This window comes from Tachysurus vachellii, chromosome 17 (assembly GCF_030014155.1).
Source record: "Tachysurus vachellii isolate PV-2020 chromosome 17, HZAU_Pvac_v1, whole genome shotgun sequence".
Lineage (NCBI taxonomy): Eukaryota > Metazoa > Chordata > Actinopteri > Siluriformes > Bagridae > Tachysurus > Tachysurus vachellii.
The window spans coordinates 13205758-13233088 of record NC_083476.1 but is presented as its reverse complement, the minus strand read 5'-3'; the positions used below and the strand labels follow the sequence as shown (position 1 = coordinate 13233088).

General features: G+C 38.4%; 2 protein-coding genes across 3 annotated transcripts in view; both read right to left on the bottom strand.

Moving 5' to 3' along the window:
- kif20a (kinesin family member 20A) overlaps positions 1–27331 on the bottom strand; it is an 82893-nt gene that overhangs the window by 34528 nt on the left and 21034 nt on the right. The window lies entirely within an intron of this gene.
- lhfpl2a (LHFPL tetraspan subfamily member 2a) lies at positions 148–12129 on the bottom strand. Of its 2 annotated transcripts, none has more exons than XM_060891696.1 (3): positions 12001–12129; positions 7068–7753; positions 148–1326 (listed from the first exon to the last, which is right to left on the bottom strand). In XM_060891696.1, exons 2-3 carry the CDS (start codon positions 7459–7461, stop codon positions 1070–1072), a joined length of 651 nt encoding a protein of 216 aa, XP_060747679.1. In that variant the 5' UTR covers positions 7462–7753; positions 12001–12129; the 3' UTR covers positions 148–1069. The 2 variants fall into 2 exon arrangements, with proteins under 2 accessions (XP_060747679.1, XP_060747680.1); XM_060891697.1 differs by having other exon boundaries at positions 12031–12080.

The window sequence follows — 27331 nt, the reverse complement described above, 5'->3', positions numbered from 1 at the left end:
ACAGGATGTGTCACACACACACACGGATTAGATGAGGTGATGTCATGCAGAGTGGTGATCAGCCTTTGGCTCAAGGTCTATGAGGACACACACACACACATCTTTGGGTTTTACTGGAAGTCTGAAGGGAAAAACAGGCGGAGAGAACCAGCAAAGTTCAGTCAGGTTTATTTATTTGGCAGACAGCAGTGATTATGTGGCTGGTGATTTCTCTCTCTCTCTCTCTCTCTCTCTCTCTCTCTCTCTATTTCAAAACACACACACAAACATACACTGTATGGATGTATAAGAACAAATGACTTGGAAAATGGGCTTTTCTTTTTTCCTGTTCCTGTTAATCTCTCACCCTCTTGCAACCTGTCCTGAGACTGGGAGGAAGTAAACAAGGAAACGGAAATAATGCGGGAAAATATGAACATAATGGAGTGAGTGGAAAGAAAATATAAGAATAATAAGAGTAAAGAGAAAAGCTTTGAGCAGACAAAGTATGAAAAAGTGAAGGAGGAAGAGTCCTGGAAAAATCCCACAGAAGAGCCTTAAAGGTCTTGTCTCCTTTGGTCCATTGATCTAGAGTCAGTGACACCTGCGCAGGTCTACTTGTGTTTTAAAACCAGGAACTGATCCAGGAACAGTGGGAGTAAACTTCCTGCGTCCTGGTTAAACATGTGCAGATCTTCGACCCATAACAGGAAGTGACAGTGGATTAGTGGTTTCAGCACCTTCATCTCTGAGATGTTTCCTAATCTTCATCTTCATCATCATCATCATCATCATCATCATCATCATCATCATCATCATTATGTACAGTATATACACACTTATTTACAATTTCATTCATTTCAGTGAGTGGAAAACAAATCTAAGCAACCTACCAAAAACAACAAATGAATAAGTAAAGGGCAAAGGACAAAAATGAAGAAGGAGGGATTTTCTCCCACATCAGAACACAAAGAGCAGAGTTAGTGGTGAGATGAAATTAAAGTGGTTTTGTTCTCTTGTCATTAGATTTCAGTCACACTGGCATTAACATGACTGACATCAGGGCCTATGTTTTTCCTGTGGTTCTCGCTCAGAGGAGGCAGATGAGGTTTTTGCCCTGTTGGATCTCCTCCTGGACTTTGTCGCTGGACGTGGCGATCTCGGCTTGTGCGCTGAACACGGCGCTGATGAAGCTGAGCACAGTGCCGAGCAGTGCTGTGTAAAAAGCCCAGCCCACTGAGCACAATGCTGGGTTATATGCTGATGAGTTTACTCCGCAGTACTGCTTCACCTTCTCACTGCCCCACCCTGCTGCATACAACAACTGACCCAGGATCAGGAACAGACCTGCACACACACACACACACACACACACACAGAATTAACACCACTGTACACAGGAAATGAACAAGGATCAGGAAGAGACAGAGAGAGAGAGAGAGAGAGAGAGAGAGAGAGAGAAGAACCAGCTGCAAATAGGGAATTGTGTTTTGTTTCTCAACGCCACTCTTTATAACTCCAAGTTAAATTTTAGCAGAAGAAAAACAGAATTTCTTTCCCTCTCTCTCTGTCTCACTCTCTTCCTGCCTTTCTGCCTCACTCTCTTCTTGCCTCTCTGTCTAACCTCTTCTTGCCTCTCTGTCCCTTTCCTCTCCCTGTCTCTATCTCTGTATTAGATGAGGAAATGAAAACTAGGTCATAAATTCTTTCCACATGTTGCCTAACCAATGCTGACTGATAGAAGGCATGGTTTCAATTCACACACACACACACACACACACACACACACACACACACACACACACACACACACACACAGCTGCTCCATATTACTGCTGAGTACAGAGACAGGATGATTTATAATTCTTTAAGAGTTCCAAAAGTGAAATTATAATGACGACACTCACTGATCATCAACATCATCATCCATCATCATCATCATCATCACTATGCTCTGCAAAACACATAGCTATATAAAACAATCACAGTTTTGAGCACCACAGTGAATGGCCAATTGCAGATCAGCTTACAGCCCAAAAGGTCAGTTGGGGCACAGAACACAGGCAGATTATGGTGCAGCATGCATCCTAGGAGGTGCAATGTAGAGATGAGTACAGATGAATGACCATAAAAGAAAACTGTGTGTATGTGTGTGTGAAATTACATGTGTATATGTTACTCTGTGTGTGATTATTTGTCTGTGAGATATGTGTTCATATTGGTATGTGTTCATGTGTGTGTATTTATTTGTTCTGTGTGTTAATTTAACTGTGATTATCTGTGTGTGTATATCTGTATGTTTGTGTGCATGCCTGATCATCTGTGTATATGATTATCTATACATATTATCATTGTGTGTGTGTGTGTGTGTGTGTTTGTGTGTGTGCTCGCACAATGATATCACCACTGGGCTAGTGAAAAGCATGATGGGACTTTCCCATGATGTGACACAAGCGTGCAGTGAAAAAGTAAACATTTTTCTGTTTCTATTAATTTAATGAAAAGCAGCCCGATGATGTCACTAGCCAACCACATCACAGAAGTGTCCCAGACTGTAAGAAATAAATTGCTGACATGCACACAGAACAAGTACAAGGCCACCGAGTACAACACCCACAACATTCAGCAGACACACTTATCCAGAGCAACTTACATTTCTAATCTCATGTCATACAAGTGAGCAATTTGGGGGTTAATGGTCTTGCTAAGGGGCCCAGCAGTGGCAGCCTGGTGGACCTTGGATTCAAACTAATGACCTTCTATTCAGTAGCCCAACACCTTAACCACTAGCCTACCACAATCCCACAACTCAGAGTAGCATAGAATTCATATCCACAACTTAACATCCATCACAAACACTCATTCACGTTCACCATCATTCTAATTGCATGCACATGGACTCCATTACACTAATCACAGCCTCTATATATGGAGTCACTTCACCCATACAATTTGTGTGGTGTATGCTCAGTGTAACTGTGATATGAAACATTGTTATGCTCTAGTGCTCATGTTTATGATTATACTGTAAAACATGATAGCCTGATTAAGTTATGTGAACTTCTCTTTCTCTTTTCAGTTTAGAAAACTGAAACTTAATGTTTTGATTGTTTTTATTATAGTATATGTATTATTGAAACAAAACTAATCTTTAAGTTGAATTTACGCACGTTTTTAAGGCAGCAGGGGAACTTTTGCTTCTAAGTTCAACCATCTTAAAATGTTTCACAGTGTACAGTGTCTGATTATTATGTTTTTTATTTGGTAACTCTTCTTTTTGCACTTTCTGACTTTGAGTCTCATGTTCTGTATTCGTTTGCTTGTTTTAAAATATGTAACCTGCAACTATACTAATATTAATATCACTAATAATTATCCATAGTGAAATCCTAATAAAGTTATTAGATGAGACGATAATCATTTACTACTTGACATAATGGAAAATAAATCAACTCACATATAGAGTTGTTAATGTTGTACCACATGTCAATGTGAAAATGTTCCGCTGTATAAATACATACACATAACCCTGAGTACCTTGAATGTAGCTAGTCTAAGAAATAAAACAATGATTGACCCAGATATTGAACTACAAATTGTATACTGAATATAAAGAATGCATGATTATTAAATGGATAAACATAACATGAGATTTAACTCAGCTAAACAAGAACAGAACTAAAATCAAAGCCTGGGGAATTCATTAGGAAACCGGAAGGTGTTAAGATATATTTGTTGATTCGACTAGTTGGACTGGAGCTCTCTGGTCCTGTCGACTGCAGAGGTAAAAAAAAACATCCTCTGTAGTCACATGGGCCTTTTTGTATTTTGCAAGGCAATGAGCAAAGTTTCTATTTGTTCCTGAACAGTGCACATGTTTTTTAATCATTTATTTATGTGAAAAACACAACAGGCTTGTCTTTATGGCTTGAGTGTTTTGTCTCACAATGCCTTTTGAATTTCAATAGTTTCATGCTTTCTGTTGCCAATAACTCACCACACAGAACACACTGGTCTGCACAAAGCATGCTTGTCTACAGTGCACGAACATGCATATTTTATGTAATCCAGGTCATATTTTTGTTTACTTTTATCTATTATTTACTCAATCTATTATGAACAACACCTTTCACCCCTTGTATGGGACTGTGGATACCCTGTGTAGCTCTCCTTCACCTCAGACCGCTTCACTCCCTGTGTAGGAAGGAGTGATACAGCAGGTGATTCATACCAGTGGCTATCAGACTTTACAACACTGCATTACAGTGATATTATTGTGCAATATCTTATCTTTTTCTTTTGTTATTTTATATATATATATTTTCTTTCTACTTAAGCCATTAATACTTGCACTATAATTGTCTGTGAGCTGCTGTGATTTTTCCCTGCAACGATTAATAAATCTTATCTTATCTTATCAAAGCACAGCTTAAAACCATCTGCTTGTGTGGCTCCAATGACCTGATCACTTTCATACTATATGGCCAAATCCTGGACATGGTTAAGTTGCTGGACGGCGTTATGATCGATTCATATGCGATAAGCATTTGCCCAGAGATGATGTACACACTTTCGCACTGTAAATTATCTGTGCATTGTACAACATTCACCTAATTTAATAAACACTGATTGTTTTGACCTTTATTGTAATAATGTACACAGCCATGTTTGATCATTACTAGGTCACATGACCAAAACATTTCATTAAACATCATAATTTCTATTTCTGACATCTGATAAGGAAAAACTAAAAGTTAAACACCCCCTCAGGTCAGAAATCCAATTCATTAACTCAGGACGTTCTCCTCAACCCTAAGCTCAGCAAGTAATTTCTAATCAACATCGCTGCTCAAATTATAAACAGCATCTTTAAATAAATGATGGTGTATATTTATATACTTATATATAAGTATTTGCTTCAGGCTAATCCACATACAGGTATATTCACTGTTTTATGAAGGATAATATATCACTTAGCAATGTCTGTTTTTTTTCCACTTTATAGATCAATCGCATGGATGTTAAAAACAACATAATGCTTTGTTCTGACTGTCCACATCCAAGGAAAATGTAAATGTTCTCTGCTACTATCTGTATTTAACTGTTCTGTATTTTTAACTCAAAATTTTTGATTGTGAGAAGATAAAAAAACTTCTTGGAGTAACTGAAGAAAACCTTTTAACTGACGAAAAAGAGCAAAGCACCTTTTCTTACAGAATATAGTGGAATCTTTATCAACATCTTCATCAATACAAATGAGGTATACTTCTATACCTGGGATTATTTCTACTTCTGATTTTATAGAAGGTAAAATACGGTATGATATTTTCCAATGCATGTATATGGGATTACTTGACATGACGGATTTAGACGGTACTAAAATCTCAGACATACTCCAGTAACAATTACGTTATAACCAGAGGTGGGTAGAGTATCCAAAATCTGTACTCAAGTAAAAGTACAAGTACTTTTGGAAATATTTACCTAAGTAAGAGTAAAAGTAACAATCTTAATAGTTACTTGAGTAAGAGTAAAAAACCTAAGGATTAATATATATAAAAAAATTCTTCCATGATTCCATAAATAATATAAAATTGTATTATTATTATTTCTATGTTTTATGGAAACTGTGTGATTTAGAGGGTAGATGAAATCATGACTGAATCGCACAAAAACACTGTCTATTTAAACTGTTCAAGCAAGACTCATGGACACATCAACACTTTATTGCGGTGGAAACTTGGAGAAAAGTTAGTGCTCTCTGTTGGAAATGGCTGCACAGCTTAATGTGAGAGTTGATGATACCCAGAATGCAACACACACCTCAGTGGAATTGACTACATTTAAAGGTCAGTTTATTCTCCCTGTCAGAATATTCTGGAACAAACACCAAAATAAGCTCAGCCTCTCAAGTGACTAACACACACACACACACACAAACACACACTCACACTCACACAGAAAAAAATCCCTAATGGAGATGACACAAGAGTGAAAATATTATGAATCACTTTAAATTGCTATAGAGTTAAAAAGAGCTGTGGGTTTGACCTTTGACCTCTATGAGGTCATTGTTAGTGAATCACACACACACACACACACACACACACACACACACACACACACACACACACACACACAGTTTAACAGCTGGTGTTTTATTGCAGTAGTAAATGTTTAAACAGGAGGAAGGTCTGGAGTGACATCACCCTACTTACAGTATAATTAACCTGTCTGTCTGACTGAATGTCTGTCTGTCTGTCTCTAGGTCATATGCATTTTAGTGGATATGAATCACCTGAAAGTGAGCTGTATGTGTAGCAGATCATGGATCATTCAGCTTTCCTTCGAATTGAGCTGCACCAAATGAACAGAAACACTGGCCTTATTTTATTAACAGGGCAGTGAATTAAATGTGTCATAAAATAACATACATCATTTTAAGACATGTTTAATTTAGTCCAGGATTTAGTATAGTGTGGTTTTACTAAGTTGTGCACACAATTAACAGGCAGAGTGTGATAAAAATATGAAAGAGAATCTAGGGTTTCTAGGAAATGTATAGGATTATATATGTGGTGATAGATAGATATCGTAGACTTCTATAAGATTCATTACAATCCTTGCCGTATTTGTAATCACACAGTATATCACATCACATTTCTTTATTTTTCATTTGTAAATTGTCTTGCTTTTATGAGACGTCATATTACATTTGACAGCAAAGACAAAAAAAAGTTGTCGGTTTTGTTCAGCTGCTTTTACTCAGGAAAAAATCTTTGTTGTGATCTACATGCAGTTGATTTTAATATTCTGAACAGTGACTTCAGCAGTTACATAAGTCAACTCTGAATACTCCATGAAGAACACATCCACAGCGTTCATGTTACCATTACCATGAATATCACTGAACAAATTTACAGGTTGATATGGAACCCAATGGACTACGCTGACCTGCCCTCTAGTTGCCAAAGCTTTTAATCCGCAAGGTGTACAAAATGTACAGTGTCTGCTCAATGTGAGTGTGGCTGCTCTTGTAGCTGCATGTGTACATGAGTATATGTGTGAGCATGTGTTTGTTTGTGTACCTGCAATGCCCTGCAGTAGTCCACACACATTGAAGATGCTCTTCCTCATGATGCTCTGGAAGCAGATGGTGAAAATGGAGGTGAAGGCCACAGCGCTGAGAAGCAGGATTCCAGTCGCCAGAAAAATGGCTGCCACCTTCCAGAATCCACTCGCTATCTCATTGAATGTCAGTGCGTAAGGGCCACACATGACTCTGCCCACAAAAACACACCGCCCAAAAAGCCCCAGTGTGGGGCGGTAGGCCTCACTGGATGCCTCCAGGGCAGAATCAGGTACGCGTGGGAACCCCACCAGCCAATCAGTGCTAAGGAAAGCAATGAGCTCGCTGAAGGCCGCGGCGATACTGAGGAGCGTCCAGAGCATCGAGCGGCACGTCACAATCACATGACACATGATGTCAGAAGGGGTGTGTATGGCCAATCCTGAGTAAAAGAGTGTGCAGGTCTGGATAGGGAGGCAGAAAAAAGTAGGAAGGGCGGTGGAAAAAGTGGAGAGTGAACCAGCCACTCCAGGTTGTGTCCCAAATCACAACACTCAATGATTAATGTCTCCCTTTTTGTCTTCTTTTCTATAGATATAATAATCCTGTTGTTCTTCTTGTTGTCTCTCTTTCCTTCCTTCTTCTTTCTCTTCTTCTACTTTTCTCCTACATCCTACTGTGGGAGTGAGATCATGGCCGTCTCTCCTACAGAAGCACACACAGAGAAAGTAAGATTAGTTTCGGATTAAATCAAACAAAACTCTCTCATCATTTTCGGGAAAGTTGAGTTCATGAGTCATTTTAGAGTGTAAAAGTGAAAATGAAATACTAATGAAATACTTGAATTTAAGACCAGTGATGTGACTGAATAATAACTGTAGCCTACAGATGGCAGAGGGAGGAATGCTTTAGATTCATTTCAAAGGGAAATGTTAGAAACAGTCACTTTAAAAGGACTCACTAACTCACTCACTCACCATGAGTCACTAACGATTGAAGACATCGACTGATAGACTCTTCACTCCTTTAACAGAGCACATTCATTTACATATATCCATGACATCACCACTATGCTACTTCACTACTTAAAAGCTTGATAATTAAAACTGTCAGGAAGCAACCACTGTAACTTTTGTCTCATTCCAAATGCACACTACATGCCTTTGTAGGGTGAAGGTTACAACCTTGATCGCTTTAAACACAGAACAAAATGTGACATTTGTGTAACGTGAGTGTGTGTGTGTGTGTGTGTGTGTAATTTAATTCCCTCCTACAGGGAGCACTGATTTGTCTGCAGCTGATAACAGTGTTTATGTTTGCCTCTACACACACACACACACACACACACACACGCACGCACACACACATAGAAACACACATACACACACACATACACACACACATACACACAGAAACGCACACACACACAGAGAAACACCCAGAGAAACACACACACAGAAACACACACACATAGACACACACACACACACATACAAAGAGATTAAAAGTCTCAGGTTTCTTCTAAACCTCTGTAATCTCTTTAAATCAGAACCACAATAACATGTCATCCATCATCTATCATTCATTATCCCTCCTTTGCTTCTTTTATTCTCTCATTTAGTGTAAAGTGGTGTGTGATAGAGTATGTTAGTGTAGAGTTGCTGCGTGAGTGCAATTTTAGTGTGTGTTAGTGTGTGCAGTGTAGAGTTAGTGTCTGTTAGTGCAGTGTTGGTGTTCTCTTGGTGTGTGTTAGATTAGTATTGGTGTGTGTTAGTGTATTAGTGTAGTGTTAGTTAACGTGTTGATGTACCTGTCAATACGTGTATAGTATTGAATATAAGCCTTTATTTTGTCACAGTAAAATTCTTTCTTTCTTTCTTCGTATAACTTTGGAATTTGGGGTCAGAGCACAGGGTCAGCCATGATACAGTGACCCTGGAGCAATGAGGGTTAAGGGCCTTGCTCAAGGGCACAACAGTAGTGTTGGTGTGTGTTAGTGTATTGTCTTTCTTTGTGATCATCTCTTTCTTGGCTGTCCTCCTGTCTATCTCTTCTTCTTCCTTTCCTCTGTCCTACCTTCTTTTCTTTTTGCTATGACCTTGCTTTTTTCTGCACCTATTTTCTGCCCGTGTGCAGGTCAGTGTGTGTCAGATCTGCACAGGAATGGAAGAAAAGCAGAACCGAAGAACGATATAATTAAACACACACAGAGGAAGAGGGAGAGAGAGAGAGAGAGAGAGAGAGAGAGTGAGAGAGAGCGAGAGAGAGAGAGAGAGAGAGAGAGAGAGAGAGAGAGAGAGAGAGAGAGAGAGAGAGAGAGAGAGAGAGAGAGAGAGAGAGAGAGAGAGAGAGAGAGAGAGCTCTGTAGATTACAGGGTTCTTATGCAGAAAGGGTGGAAATCAGATCTGTGGTGTGTGTGTGTGTGTGTGTGTGTTCAGGATGACAGAGAAGAGTGTTCTGGTGTTTTCTCAGCTGGGAGAGAGAGATTTTACAGAATTTTGAACTTTATCAAAAGTGTCTGCAGCACCTGCTGTGTGTGTGTGTGTCATGGAGTAAACGATGGACAGACACTAACATATACATCCATACTTAAATCCAGTTTTCCATCCATCCATTCATTTGTCCTTCTTTTTCCCACATATATCTTCCTCCATCCATCTATCCATCCATCTATCTTTTTCCCATATATAATCCATCCATCTATCTATCCACCCATCTATATTTTTCCCATATGTATTTCCATCTATCCATCTAGGTTAGCCAGCCATCATTATCCTGCTTCGCAATCTAGCCATCATCTATTCATTCATCAGGAAGTGAATGGGTTGTGCTGATTCTCACAGCTGTAGCTATGTGTGTGTGTAATGTTTACTGTATGTGTGTGAGACAGAGACAGAATATATGTGTGTTTTTGTGCTTGTGTGTATGTTTACTGTATGTGTGTGAGACAGAGACAGAATATATGTGTGTTTTTGTGCTTGTGTGTATGTTTACTGTATGTGTGTGAGTCATAAACAGAATATATGTGTTTTTGTGCTTGTGTGTATGTTTACTGTATGTGTGAGACAGAGACAGAATATATTTGTGTGTTTGTGTGCTTGTGTGTGTCTGTGTGTGTGTATGTGTGTGTGTGTTTGACATGGTCTTTACTCAGAATCAGCTCCTGTATTAAGTCAAATGGTGTCTACAGGTGTGCCAAACCTTTAGACATCTTTAAATCAAGACTGATCCCTGGTGTCAGATTAAATCTGTTAATAAATTATAGACCAAAATAGTATATAGTGTGTTGAAACATTTATAGATTTTTATTCTGTTAAAGTTCAAGTTAAATGTTAAAGTTAAATTTCTGTTCACGATGGGAAGGATAAAACATACACTCACACAGAGGAAGTCACACATTACAGACATTCTGGATACACTAAACATATACGCACACACACATACACACACACAACACACACACATTCGCACACCAGGAGAGCTGAGGGGGACCAATAGACAGCTTTTGGGAGTCAATGCATAGCTCAGAGAGATAGATGTTGTCTGTGTGTGTGTGTGTGTGTGTGTGTGGGTGTGTGTGTGTGTGTGTGTGTGTGTGTGTGTAGTGTGTGTGTTTGTGTGTATAAGACTATATATTATACTACACCATCCAATACTACACTACAGATTAAACATGACATTACTCCCTAATATTTTACACTACACCCTATAATACTACACACTTAAACATTATCTTAATACTAAAATACTCCAACACTACACTGTAGCACCACACAAAGCAGAAATGAATATTTTAGCTAAATGTAGTGGATGTTTTGTAAATAAAGTTACATAAAGTTACATAGCAGTACAGTACTACACACTACTATAACACACTACACAATCACACTACATACTACAATAGCACACTACACAATCATACTATGCAATAACACTGCACACCATTATAGTGCACTACACAATAACACTGGACACTACTACAACACAATACACAGTCACACTACGCAATCACACTACACACTATTAGAGTGCACTACACAATCACACTACACACCAATATAATGCACTACACAATAACACTGGACAATAGTACAACACAATACACAGTCACACTATGCAATCACACTACACACTATTAGAGTGCACTAAACACACACTATACATAGTTATAATACACTACACAATAACACTGGCCACTACTACAACACAACACAGTAACACTACACAATCACACTACACACTATTATAGTGCACTACACAATCACACGAAATCCCTACACAATCACACTACAGACTATTATAGTGCACTACACAATCACACGAAATCCCTACACAATCACACTACACACTATTATAGTGCACTACACAATCACACGAAATCCCTACAATCACACTACACACTATTTTAGTGCACTACACAATCACAATGCACACCATCATAGTGCACTTCACAATCACACTAGACACAACTACAACACAGTCACACTATGCAATCACACCTATTATAGTGCACTACACAATCACCTTACATTCTACAATAGCACACTACACAATCACACTACAGAATCACACTACAGAATCACACAACATTCTATTATAGTGCACTATACAAATAGACTACATACTACAATAACACACTACACAATCACACTACATACTATTATAATGCACTACACAGTCACACAATTATAATGCACTACACAATCACACTACATATGTACTATGACTGCTCATGCAAGCCTACACTCTTGTAACACTACACACAGCTTAGATTGTTTAAGAGGCTTCAGGCACTTCCAAAACACAACTAAAACACTAGAAAGTCAAATCAAAGTAAAATCAATCATCAAAGACTAGTATCCAGTCAAGTCAAATGGACAAGTCAAATATCAAGTCAAACATCTATGAATTTTAAAGTGAAAGCAGTTCCCTGAATAATCAGAAGTCTGACCTGTTCAGTGTGTATGTTCTGTGTCCATACCCAAGTCCTGAGCACACGGCTCCCTCACACACACTGACTGAGAAAATCCCCCACTGCATCTGTCCACTCCCTCGACTCCACCCCTCCACGTCACCAAGGCAACCCCCACACCAGACCCTGCCCACACATCCATCAAAATCCTACACTGTTAGCAGGAAAGTCCATTCTTCAGCTCTGAATACAGGCTACACACAGACCAGAAGCCTCCCTCTTCCTGTCTTCCTGTCTCCCTCTCCCTGTCTCCCTCTCCCTGTCTCACGCTCTTTCTGCTTAATATGGTCCGTGGGCTGTGTCTTAATCCTGGGACCTAATTCTACTGGGTTTGTTTCAAAACCTTTCAGACTGACCTGAGGTCAACTGGGAAATGACAGCAGGATTTGGAGTCTGTGTGTTTGTGTGTGATTTGTTTCAGCTCTACCTGCAGATACACTCATGCACAAATTACAAATGCAGCCACTCAAGAAGTTTCCATTCTGTCATGACTGGCAGCTTAACGGGGAAAATACAAAGAGGAAAGACACTCACACTCACACACACACACAGACACACACACACACACACACACACACCAGACTGCATGCTGTGTGTATATGAGCATTACAGCTTGCTAATGCAGAGTCTTAAACACTTCAATTCTTTAACAGTCTTTTAACAGATCCACACCAAAACTCATTTCATGTTTACACTGAAACCCAACAACAGTCTCGTTTTAATGTTAAAACATTCATTGCTGTATTAAATAAAGTATTCAGTTAAACATTTAATAAGTATAGCATGAAAGCATTAAATAAGCTAAATATCTACAGGTGCAAAAGAAAAACAGAACTGAGATCCACACTAAAGCCTGTAAATCTTTTGAGTGGAGTTCTAATTATGATGGATATAACTGTGACTCCACCCCAATTAACCCCCTGTTACTCCTATTCTCCCACACCCACCCTGGGGCAGGTGAGTTAGGGATAAAAGCATAAAAGTGTTAATTCTGCACAATAATAGCAGCTCTGTGTGATAGAGCCGGCATCCTCTTACAGCAATGTGAACTGAAACAATGTGGGGGAGGGAAGCACACACACACACACACACACACACACACACACACACACACACACACACACACACACACACACACACACTATTAGACTGCAGACTAAAATACTAATCAACCTAAAGTACTGCACTACACTACACCCTGATTACTGTACCACACTTGAAAAGACTACAATACAGCATAAAATACTATATAACATCCAAAAAGACTGCACTACAGCCTAAAATACTACACCACATGCTAATGCTGCGTTCAACTCAAAGTCGCAACTTATCGTCTGCAACCTACAAATTCCTTCCCAGTTAACAGATGGATGGCAAATCAACGTGGCAGCACAGAACACCAGAATTAAACAGATGCACTTAAGTATTTTAAGCAGCTTTTCATGTTTAATATTGTGTCCCTCTGATACCATAGTGGTTTGTCAATAATTACATGTTGAATTGATTCATTTTACATAATGAACGATCTGTTCTAGGAACGAGAATATATGAACAAGCACAATAATCAAGGTACAGTCACGCATATCCAGTGTTGCTGTAAAAAATTAATCAACATCACTTCATAGCTTATGAGACTTATATGCTGCTTAAAATTCCAGCACCTCCACTATAAAATGCCTTTCCTGACCACCATTATATACTCTACATGTGTTTGTGTTGGCAATAGTTTTGTGTCTGATAGTGAAGTACAAAGATGTCTTTGTATATTGTGGGAATGAAATAATTGATTCCCCTGGTATAAGGTGACATTCCCATATTCTGGAGGCTTGTAAAATTTCGCAAACTTTAAAATACATAATAAGAAACATTCATTAATTAAGTCTGAGATTATCAGAGTAACAGATAACAGCATAAAATAATGTTATTCATACCATTTTAGATTCAATTCACAAACAAAGCAAACAAACAAGATCTGACATCACAACATGAACTGAGACTGAACTCACTGTTCATAACTGTCAGAATTTACTCTTCATGGTCTGGCCTCTTTAAAAACACATACAGATTAGCACAATAATTACACTTCCATAGGAAGCCGAGTGAAGCAACTTCCTTTTCCTGAGCTGGTGTTTTTCTTTGGACTATTGAATTTGTTGGGGCTCCCTAAGGCTATTAATGTCATACAAGAAGTCCTTGATTAGTGAAACAGAAGTTACACAGGATGACTGACCCTGTTACTGCAGTATACAGGACTGTACCACCATCCTCACACCCCCGTGTCTAGCATGGCACAGTCTGGTGTTCAGTGATAAACTTTAAATGACCTCAATGATATCACTTTGTTTTTCTTCATACCTATGCAGCTGTTGCTGATACTGTTACCTCTGTGTGTGTATGTGTGTGTGTGTGTGGGGGGGACTCTATGGGTGTGCGTGTGTGTGGTGTGTGTGTGTGTGTGTAGATTCTATAGGAAGTACTGTTCGGCCACCCACCTTGGGCAGAAGTACTTGTACTTGTTTGTGAGAATGTGTGAGAAAGAGAGAGAGAGAGAGAGAGAGAGAGAGAGAGAGAGAGAGAGAGCCTCTGCTGTCCTTTTTTCCTGGAAACTCTGGATTACATCACGCACACACACACAAGCCTTAATTATATTAAAAGACAAATATATTTGTGGTGGATGTATTACACACACACACAACACACACACGCACACACACGCACACACACACACACAGACAGATTAAATGAGAAACAGCAGAGGTATTTCAGTGTGCAGGAGGGACACACAGATGTTTCCAGTGGATGAAAGTTGTTTAAAACTAGTTTCAGAAGGATCTGACTGGTTGTTTCCAAGCAGTAGGAGGAGCTAAGCTCTTTATCAAACAAGAGCTAAACAAAACATAGTAATAAGTAAAAGTGCAAATATTGTTGTCTATTTAATTTAGACAAATATGTTTCAGTTCCTAGGGGGGCACACCTCAGACCTGCCTCACACCTCCAGGGTTGGGGGTTCGATTCCCGCCTCCGCCTTGTGTGGAGTTTGCATGTTCTCCCCGTGCCTCGGGGGTTTCCTCCGGGTACTCCGGTTTCCTCCCCCAGTCCAAAGACATGCATGGTAGGTTGATTGACATCTCTGGAAAATTGTCCTTAGTGTGTGATTGCGTGAGTAAATGAGAGTGTGTGTGCCCTGCGATGGGTTGGCACGCCGTCCAGGGTGTATCCTACCTTGATGCCCGATGACGCCTGAGAGGCACAGGCTCCGCGTGACCCGAGGTAGTTCTGATAAGTGGTAGAAAATGAGTGAGAATGAGAGTGAGATTTCAAAAGCACTGCTGTAGGTCACTCTGGATGTAAATTTAAATCTGTAACAAGGTTCTGAGGAGGGAAATACACACCGCTCATCACAGTCAGCTGGCTAACTTTTTGCTAACAAAAGAAGAAACAGCATTTATTTTTCACATATACATTACAGCACAGTGAAATTCTTTCTTCACATATCCTAACTTTGGAAGTTGGGGTCAGAGCACACGGTTAGCCATGATACAGTGACCCTGGAGCACAGAGGGTTAAGGACCTTGTTAAGGGCCCAACAATGGCAGCGCTGGGGCTTAAACCCCGATCATCTGATCCCAGAGCCTTAACCGCTTGAGCGCTCTCTCCCTCTCTCTCTCTCTCTCTCTCTCTCTCTCTCTCTCTCTCTCTTTTTCTTTCTCTCTCTCTCTCCTGTAAATCTAACACTAATCATAACCTTAGTAAAGCAAACCTTCTGTGTTCCTTTTAAAATTTCTTTAATCCTATTTATTAATCTTATTTTTATAGTTAACATAGAAACTGTGGGGATGCAGGATGTGTGGCTTTCATTTAACCAAACATCTAATTATGTTACCTTTCATGAAATGCCAAGTCAGCACCCCTCCCTCTCTCATTCCCTCCTCATTCCTTCCATCATTCCCTCCATCTGTCCATGTCTCCTCTGAACTGAACCAGTAAAGACATTTAAAGTCATAAAACACTTTAATGAGCTGACAGTGAATGGCGTAGTGTAATGTCAGCGAATGTGCCATGATGTTCCCCATCGTCTTATTACACTGATAAACGTTCCTTCGGTTCGGTGGGCTGTACAGTAAGTGCAAAACACAACTAAAATGCAACAATACAACCAAAAAGACAAACAGAAAAATGTTTTATTCAACATCACATGCTTGTTTCTGATTGGCTACAGTGTGTGGAAAATGGAGAACTGGAGAATGTTTAGAGGAAAACTAAACCTAAACAAATCAAGTGATCAAATTATTTCATTAATGCTCATATTTTGCGAGGCTAACTACACTGAAGAAGTACAATTTTCTTTACACAGTTACCCGTATCAATCAATGATTATTTGTTGGTTATAAGGACCTCTTGTTTCCAATTTGAGTTTGTGTTGATGTGTTTCTGAACTTTCTGTTGTGTTTTTTGTTCCTGTTGTCGCTTCACCGTCTGATTACCTTTTACATTTTTGATTTATTTATGTGTTCATTTAGGATTACACCATTTCACATAGCTGGTTAGCTAACAGTGTTATATTGCTGATTTATTGATTTTAATAATGGTTGTATTTCTGAATAAATGTGAACTTATTTATAGTATTTATAGAATAACATAGTAACATAGCCTTAACTAGTTAGAGGTTTTGACAATTTCTTACACACATCTCTGGAAACAGTGTGTCCATGTGCTTGAAGATGTTTGCCGGAACCAGATACATATTTAACATATCCTCATTTATTCATTTATCATCAGACAGAAAATGAAAAGCTCAGTGAAATGTGTTTAAACTGTGTGAAAACTGTAACAATAATTGCAATGCAAGGAAAGCTTTGGCATTAATCCCAAAGTGTAGTGTGTGTTGCATGTCAGTAAATGTCTCCATGCAGCAGGTTCACATGTAATTATTACGGTGTACTGTTTTTAGCGATGTACCGTTACAGCCCTGGTTTTATGATTCACCAGCTGCTGACCACAAACTGCTTTATTCTCTTATTTATAACATCTTACAAAAACTTAAGTGATGACCTCAGTTTGGAAAATATACTGACCACAAGCAGCTGGGAGAGAGAGTCAGAGAGAGAGATGAAGGGAGAAGGAGAGAGTGATGGAGAGAGAGAGTGATGGGGAGAGAGTGATGAGAGAGAGAGAGAGAGAGAGAGAGAGAGAGAGAGAGAGATGGGGAGAGATAGATGGAGAGAAAGAGAGATGGAGGGAGAGAGAGTTATGGGGAGAGAGAGAGAAAAAGGGGAGGGTAGTTAGATTTTGTCAATTCTATATGAAATTTTAATGTTTACATTAAAGCAACAAATCCAGAAGATTCCTTTGTCCAGATTAACTGCACGCATGTTCCGACATTTCATCAGTTCCTCACTCACAGCTTTACCTTCATGCAGTTAGAGTTCAGTTAGTTCATTCACTTGATGTGTAAAATGGAAGAAAAACTTATGAGCATGGTTTTATCTGATCTTGTATATAAGACAAGATGGATTTATTCTTATACAGAGACGTTATGTAGACAACTACTAAAAAGTGAGTAGCTGAGATTGTTGATGCCTCTGGTGGGTGTATCTATGTAGCTAGTTCACTTAGCTTTCTTTACTAATCTGAGAATAAACTAGTACAAAGCCTAACACATAACATGTTAATTAAACAACACTAATAAATTACAGTCAGGCTACAACACATGCCTTTACTGTGGGAGGTTACTGGGTGTCCAGAGAGGACCCCTGAAACACAGGGAGAAGATGTAAACTCCATAGACACAAAGCAGGGACAAGAATCAAACCACCAACCCCAGAGGTGTGGGGTAAATGTACTACCCAGAGTCAATGTGACCCACTCATGAATGAATTAATACAAATAAAATAAGTAACTAGGTACTGCTTTAACTAGGGTTCTATGTACAAGAACGAATAAACATTTCAACTACTTATTCACCTTTAAGCTTAGAAATCTTTCTGAGAGAATGGAAAAGCCCACTTTCAGAACAAAAGAAGAAGAAAAGTAAGAGACCATCATTTCATGTCACCCTCCCCCATACTACCTCTCCACTCCCCTTCCCCCCAAACTGCCCCTCACCCACCGGCACCCCCTCCCCTGTCGCAAGTTTCCTCTTTGCTCGGACACGCGACTGAACCGATTCACATACCCGCTCTCTCACTCTCTCTCTCTCACACACACACACACACACACACACACACACACAAACACACACACACACACACACACACACACACACTTAATTAACTAACAGTAAATTCACACATGCTGAAACATGTTTATAACAAGTTTAGAACTGGTCTGATGAAGAGACAAGAGTGTTACTCACCTTTGTATCTCTTTCTTTCTCACTTCTTGTCTCTCTGTCTGTCTTTTGTCCCTCTGTGTGACACCACAGGCTGAGATTTTATCGTGAAAATGTTAGCTCAGTGTGGAAAGCTGAGTGTACCAGGAATCAGAGCAGCTGCTGTGGAACAACTGTCTCTCCATCTGTCCACCTCCATCTGTGTGTCTCTCTGTCCTTGAGTCATTTCACTGAGGTTTCACTCTCCCTTTGTCTGTCTGTCTGTCTGTCTGTCTGTTTCTCACATTCTGTATCTCTTTAAATGGTACTAAAGTTAGGAAATGGGTACAGATTCTTTAGTATATACAGTATACACACACACACACACACAAACACACACATATCACAAAGTAACAAGCAGCAGAACAGTCAAAAATAAAATTGTCCCTTTTACCTCAGTGTTTATCAAAGATTAGTTCTGATGTTTTTCACTGAAGCTATGAGACAAATCTAATAGTAATGTATCTGTATGTGTATGTGTAAATCATCCCACAGTAACCTCTAATACATGCCATTTTGTAATATTTGGAGTAAAGGAACATTGTGGATGTTTATAATTTGTGTCCAAAGTTTTCCTTTAAACCATATGGCAGCTGATGTCAAGTTTGGAGACATGTTGGTTTTGAGAAATGTTCTGTGTGGAGTGTGACAGCAGGACACCACCTCGCCTCTGACACACAGGGATTAATTAGGGTTGGTCTAAAGCTTGTGATTTCCAAAAAAAAGAATTTCCAACTAGGAAAACAAATAAAAGTTAGGAAGGTCTTCTCAGTCAGTGTTCAGCGGGTGACTTCTTTGCTGTTAAGTGAATTATTCTGTAGCTGCTTTGAGGAGGTTAATACAGCACACATCACAGTTAGCTGCCTACATTTGTGCTGGAAGAATCTGTATCCTCCCCCCCCCCCCCACTTTGTAGCTCAAAATCATGGAGCTCAACAATGTCATTATTCTATGTTTTAACTTCCCACTTCTAAGTCTGCTTTTTCTAGTTTGATCTTAAGGAATGTGGCTCAGCTGACTGAGAAACAACACACACACACACACACACACACACACACACACACACACACACACACACACACACACACTCTCTTTCTCTCTCTCTCTCTCTCTCTCTCTCTCTCTCTCTCTCTCTCTCTATTATGCATTATATTGTTATAATAATCCTTTCAGTAAACCCCTCATTTATACATTCCATTTTGCAGGAGTGTCCCTACATAGGGAGCATATCTGTTGTTCTGGAAAAGTCTGTCCCCTGCAGAAATGAGAATGAGGACTGTGCTCTTTGAAGTCAGATTGCAAATACTTGTCGCATTGTACCAAGTTCCCAATAAAATCTTGTTTTATAAAAGATTGTATGATAACAAGTTCACAATGTCATCTAAATTATTGCATTAACAGAAACATTTACAAAGTAAGTTTGCAGTCATTCAATTGGCAGCTTTTAGCATGTTTGCAGAGTTTGAATTTTGTGAGTGTGTGTGAATGTGCCATGCAGTTGTTTGGCACCCTGTGTAGGAAAAGCACTATAGAAAAAGGATGGATGGATGGAAGATTGTTCATCTTAATTTACAACCAAAGATCAGCCCAAACATCAAAGATCCTACAGTGTAAAGCTGAGAGCTTGATATGCTTCATCAGAATGTTTAAACAAAACTTCTGTAATGTTTCAGTGTTTCAGAAGAGTTTAGATGTCCATCAAACAGGAAAGTGGTGTGTGTGTGTGAGTGTGCTTTCTAGTGTTGTCATAAAACGACAAATATTAAGAGTGATGATGGTGAATATATGCAGCAGAGTTTATGTCCCTCCTAGACTAAACTATAAAATCCTGTGTGTGTTTATGTGAGTATGTGTATGTGTGTCTGTGTGTGTGTGTGTGAGACAGTTCACCAGTGTGCACTCAGAATCCCCAAACCCAGACAATGGCCTTATTTACTCCTGTAAAAGGTCAAAGATCATCTCCCAGCGTTTTGATGTCAGAGACAAATGAGACATCAGTAAACTGTTAGGTCTGGATGTTTGAAGTATGTTTGTGTGTGTGTGTGTGTGTGTGTGTGTGTGTGTGTGTGTGTGTGTGTGTGTGTGTGTGTGTGTGAGACAGATAAGTAGAGTTGTGTGAAAACGTCGCCCCCTAGAGGAGCAACTGAGCTGTACAGCAGTAGTAAAATACTGTACACCTGTTTTTTAGTTTGCTTTACTTTTAGTGGCATGTTCTATGTTTCTATTATTTTAACTATTATACTATATGTTTACAAATATTTTCATTATTATATATTTATATGTTTTATACTTTTCTTTTCCTTTTTTTATTTCTATTTTTAATAAATATTTGCACCACACAAAAGCATGGAATATTCTTTGTATTTCTTCATTCTGTTCTTCCAAAATCTAAATATCTTTATATGTGTGTGTGCGTGCGTGCGTGCGCGTGTGTGTTTGCTTACTTTTGTGTGTATTTATTTACTCATATCCTTGAGTGTATTTATTATTCTAATCTCATTATTCTAGTCTTTAAACGGCACCGCTGAAAATCACCACCAGAGGGCGACGCACACTGAGAAACTCCTGTTAACACACACGTTCATGGCGCTTGAGGTCAGAAGTGTTGAGTATGTCTTTGTCTATCAGGAATGGATAGGATAGAGTTAGCACAATATTTGGTTTTATGCACTAACAGGTTTCAGGTAATTTGAACGTTTATTGACTACAAACATGCTATAAAGAGATAATGTGGATTAGTTCAGTGCAGAAGCCACCAATAATTAAGTGTTTTTTTTTAAAAAAAAACCAAACAATGAATGGACCCAGTGAGTATTCTGGACAAAGCAAGTAGTCAAGACCAAAGAAGCATCTAATTTTATTTGTCTAACATACAGTATGTAGAGAAATTCACCATGTGTTGTTTAAAATTGAAGGTTATTTGCTACATACAATCATTATACATTATATTGGTAGCAGGTGGTTAAAAGTAATGGCTAAAATGACTAAGAAGAAGGACGTAAAACTGTTTTATGAAAGCATTATAATTAGCACTAGGGATGAGCAAGTACAGCATTATCTGTATCTGTATCCGTATCTGTTAACCATATGAATTATCTGTATCTGTATCCGTACTCGGAGTGGGTGGGGCCTAACCCGGAAGTAGGGCTTGTCTTGAAATGGGCGGGGATTTAACCGGTAAGAATTAATTTGTAATATTTATAACACTAGCTTACTACCTTTATGTTTTTATGAAATACAGCAAAAACGTGTCAGACACTCAGTGTCTGGTTACTGGTTAGAGACAGCTGAAGGTTTAACAAAGAAAAAAATCTCCGACAGGCAGAGACGAAATGCGAGTCGCATTCTACCAAGCAAGCACCACGTCTGAACGAACCCACGTTTACCAGAACTCTACTGGTTAGTAAGTACGTATTATTAACGTTACAACCCGAAGTAAAAAGCTGAAGCCTAAACGTTAACGGAAAAGACCCGCGAACCCGAGTGACTGAGGGAGAGACAGAGAGCTGTTCTGTGTGTAACTGTGAGTGAGCAGAGCGACACACAGCAACACAATACATCTGTATGTGTGTAGGGGAGGGGCGCTGTGACTAGCCTATCACAGAACGCTGACACAATCAGATACCCAATGATGATTTTCATTCAATCTGAGCACAGATATTGACTCGTATTACTCGTATAATATTCGTACTCGGCAGAAGTGCTTTATCCGTACCGGATACTCGTTTCAGCCGAGTATCCGGCTCATCTCTAATTAGCACAAATGCCACTCTAATCACCATATCACCAAAAGATATGGTGAGTAGATATTTTTATCTGTTGCTGGATATAGTTAAAAAGTTCAAAGGTGGAGAACATTATTTGTTTTGGGCTAAAAAGAGAAAAAGAAGAAACTACTATTTGAGGAGAAAGCCAGATGAAGAAGTCCATCCAAACTACACTGAATGGGCTGTAAAGCATGGAGGTGACCAGGGCTGATTTTTCCAGTGTTTTCCAACATCTTTTATTGGTTGAAACTTAGAGGAAACTTCCATCTGTTATGGGCACTGAATGATTCCATTTCCTGTTTAATGAAGCCACTAGCGAGTGTTCAAATACTTTATTTTTTTAAATAAATGTTGTTCCTGAAAAACCTGTTTGTGCTTTCTTCCTTTAAAATAATTGTAAATTGGTTTGACATGGTTTCTAATGCAGTGAAATTTATACATTTGTAAGTGTGACTACTAGTCAAACATTTATAAATGTCTAAACAGTTTTGAATAAGAGAGATGAAATGTGTATGAAATCAGAATATGTGGAATTTACTTAAAATAAAAACCCAATAAAAAAAAAAGACTGAAGTGTTTAGAGTGATCATATTGCCTTGTGTTTCTCTCACTACTACATGGTAACATGTCTGCTAGATATCCTTTAGAGGGCGCTGTGATCTGAGGGATGTCCTTTATCTAGCACCAAACACACACACACTCACACACACACACACACACACACACACACACACACACACACACACACACACACACACACTTCTTTCATTAGGCTGGAGCTGACAGACGGATTCCCCAAATCAACAAAGAGGCGCACCTGGTCGTCATGGCAACACCAACGTCAGCAACAACACAGCAAGGGAGACCCTGGGTGTGTCCTCAGGAATGTACTTTCTCTCTCTTTCTCTCTCTTTCTCTCTCTCTCTCTCTGTCTCTCTCATTCTCTCTCTCTCTCTCTCTCTCTCACACACACACACACACCTATGGAGTTGCTGTGACTACAATACAAAGGTAACTCAGGTCAAAGGAACACCACCCACTTTCACTTTACCTACAACTGCTTGGTGGCATGCAATGTTGCCACGGCAACTCTGTGTTTGGACCGGAAGTGTGTCGTAAAGAGCAAGTGTTGTGGGAAAATACAAACACACACAGATCATGTTGATAGTTTATCAAAGTCACAGGTGTTTTTACTGTGTGTGTGTTGTGTAATATGGGTTTTGTAACAGGTAATTTTATCTATAGTATGTGCTTGTTTGGTTTGTAAATTCAGTGACAACTAAAATGTGATTAAACTAAATTTAAACACACTTAAAACTACATCTGTTTGATGAGATGGTGATGATTAGTTATATATAACTGCAGCTCTGCAAGTTGTCCAGCTACAAATCACAGTTTTCAGATATGGGAAATTCTTCAGGACAGAGAAGGTTTATTTATCTTATTTCTCCAAGAAGAGAAATAAGAGCATTTATATCTTCTATAAGATAACAGGAAGTATTATGTAAAACAGTTGCACACATCTGCACATTATTGATAATAGTCATACTGTTGCTCCATCAATATGTATTATATATAATATTTTTTATATGTTCTATAAATATATATTAAACTCTATTTTTATTGTAATTCTGTTCTTTGTCTATTTGCACCACACACACACACTCACATCTACCTGCCTCATATTTATTTATTCCCAACCACAAATATTATCAATATTATTTAAACTTTTATAAAAAGTTTTAAAACTGTCCCTTTAAGAGAGAGCACTTTAAAGTAGCATACCGTTGTCATTCTCAGAGACCCAGGGGCAAACTGAGATAATAAATTTTCCCTCAAATGGTTAAACGTAGAGCAGTTTCAGCTTTAAACCAAATGTTAATTCATTCAAGCTGTAAAATATTCATCTGCCATAATTATCCATCCTCTTAGAGTAATTAATTAAATATCAATAAATCACAGCAGTAGTGATGATAGATTAATGATTTATTAGCATTTACTCTCAGATGTGTAGTCATGATTATCACACAGAAGGTTATTAATGTAGATTTCTTACTTCATTAATGCTTAATATGAATAATTCAGCAGCTCGCTGGTGGGTTTTTTTGGGAAAATGTTAATGGTGCAGATTCTCTGATCTAATTAATTTCAGTGTAATTTCATTTTTGTTCCTCTTACAGGCATTGTGATGGGTAATCTCTATCCATGTAAATGTTTAAGATAATCATTTAACCCGTCATCCATGTGGGCATGTGACTTATTTGTGACATGACATGATCAAATCCTGAATACAGAACTTTATCCTGCTAGCAGATAAAACACTGCAGGATGTATGAGTGCATGGCCTGTGTGAATATAACATATGCTTTCATCTCTGTGATGAAGCTGTGATTATAAATTCCTTCTCACTGACTTATTCCCTTTTGACACACCAACAGCCTTCCAGTGGACATTTACTCAACTGAATATTTCATTAAATACAATAAAAAAACTTACCTCAGTCTCAGTTTGGCTGCTTGCTGTCATTATGCTAATAGATAGCACAATACTGTATTTGTGGTCTGTTTGCTGAACCCCTTACAGCTTTGTTTATGTTGTTTTTATTTATAATGTTAAAATGTTCAGGTAGTATTTTGATGACAGACAGAAACACACAGGCAGGGTTGAACCAGTTAGCAATATCAGCTTAGTCATTATGTGTGCTAGCCAAGTTGATAGCTACCAAAATGCTTGTCTATTGGCTAACAGCTAGCTCATATTAAATATCACCTTTGTTTGGTACTGTGCACTAGATAACGTCAAAACGCAGAATGGAGGAGAAAAATATTTTGAATTCTCCCATATCACTGGAGTATAAAGCTGTAATTGAACTACAAACAAATTGAATCAATTAGTTGTCCTTCACAGGTGCAGAAACTAAGTTCATTTGTTTACCGAATATAAATAAAGTAACATAACAGTAATAAAACAATTATTTACAGCTTTCTAGCTAAATCATGTTGGGGATGCGGATGATCCACGGATGTAAGAGAAAGTAAGAGATATCATGCTAATCATTCTAGCATGTCAGTGCTAGCTAGTATGAGTACTGAGAAAAGTAAAGATCAGATTATTTTAAAAATATGAAACTTTCTCTTACATCCATGGATCATCCGTATCCCCCACATGATTTAGCTACCAAGCTGTAAATAATATGTGTGTGTTTTATTACTGTTATGTTACTTTATTTATATTCTGTAAACAAAAGGACTCCACCTGTGAAGGACAACTAACGTTCCTAAAAGGATTCAATTTGTTTGTAGTTCAATTACAGCTTTATACAGAAATTATATTTGATCATGGCATTACTAACCTCTCTCGCTTAGTCAGTCTTTCTTGCTTTCTTACCATCAATTCTCTCTCTCTCTCTCTCTCTCTCTCTCTCTCTCTCTCTCTCCCTCTCTCCCTCTCTCAGTTTCCCCTAGACTCAGCACTCTGTGGTAAACAGTCTATGCTGAGTGTCTTTTCAGACATAAACAGTGTTTCATTTTACAAACGTCTAGACAATATTTTTATTAGCACTAATGCTAGTGGGCTAATTAGTGTTTTATTGTTTAACAAGACTGGGACTTTTTTTGTTTTTCCAGGGTTTTGTTACACTGTGTGTGTGTGTGTGTGTGTGTGTGTGTGTGTGTGTGCGCGCGTGTGTGTGTGGCAAGTTGGTAAGTCAATTTGGAGCTGTTATTATGAGGGGGCGAGTAGAAAGTGTTAGTGTGATTTGTGACACCACCACAGTGCACAGTCAGGTCTAAAGTCCCAGACAGAGAAATGAATTATGAATAAATAAGTAAATAAATCAATACACATTTAAAATACATATCTAAAGCATACACAGGTCATTAGCTTACTTGCTAATAGCTGCTGTGTAGCTTCGGTTAATAATTTAAAATAATGTTATATGAACATTCTCTGCTGTTTACCTTAAATCAAACCAATGTTTATTTCCTTAAATCAGGGGGTTCCAACACGTCGCTCACGAGCTACCAGTACTAGTAACATGCTCTTGCACAGGCACCACACTGTTTAATACAGGCTTTCATCTATTGATTTTACACACAGCTATCACCAAGATCGATGGAAGTGTTATATAAACTTAAATCTATCAGTACAGATTGAAGTAGTTTGGATAAAGAAAACACATGGCAGATCCCTTCATTTTGGAAGTTGCTGGGGATTTGACAGCGTTAAGATTAAAGCCAAGCTGCCAAAGCAAAACTGTTAATTTCACACTAAAATTAATATATCCTGCTGCAGGAAGATGCAGGACAAGTGTGCTGTAGACATTTCTTATTAGTGCAGGTGGTGTTTTATAGTAAAGAACTGTTTAATATTTCCAATTGCACTTGCATATGAATGCCATAAAAATACTATTATTTAATCACATAAATTGCAATACAATTTCAGGTCTTTGTTTTCAAAATGAATATTACCTCCAATATCCTTTTTTTTTTTTTTTTTTTTTTTTTACAAAAAGAGTCTTTTTCAGTCTTGCTGAGGCCATCAGGGTGTGTGCCATGAGACTTCTAAGTAACTATGTGCTGATAAATAACAGAATAAGTGAAATCTGACAATAATAACTGATAAATCTTGTCAGCAAACCTGTCTTATTAAATCAGTTTATGTGACTCAACAATTAACATGCTGCATATGTGAATTAAAATGAAATCTTTCATCTTTGATCTTTTGAAATAGTTCCCACAAAAAAAGCTTATTCTGCTGGTGTGGTTTAAATAAATAAGGTGTGTAAATAAATAGTACTAATATAACATATTAAACATAACATAAAAACATAAAAAATGTTGTATTGTTTTAAATGTTTCTACTAACTGAATGTTACTAACCAAAATATTTTTACTAACTAGTTTTTAGAATACAGAGAATTTTTATAATTTTGTAAAATAAATCATAACCGGTTGGCCAAATTAAAGAACAGTACGTAGAACAGTAAGTATGGAATTTGGGATGGACCTATAGCCCTGCCCACCAGAAACTACAGACTTAATGAGCTATTCTGAAAACCTTGCATGACCTTTGCTTGATCATGTAGTCTAATAGAGTACTGAATGTTTTATTGACAAAAATATGAATGAATCTAGAGTGAGCTGTAAGTGAGACAGTAGAGTGGGCCGCTTAT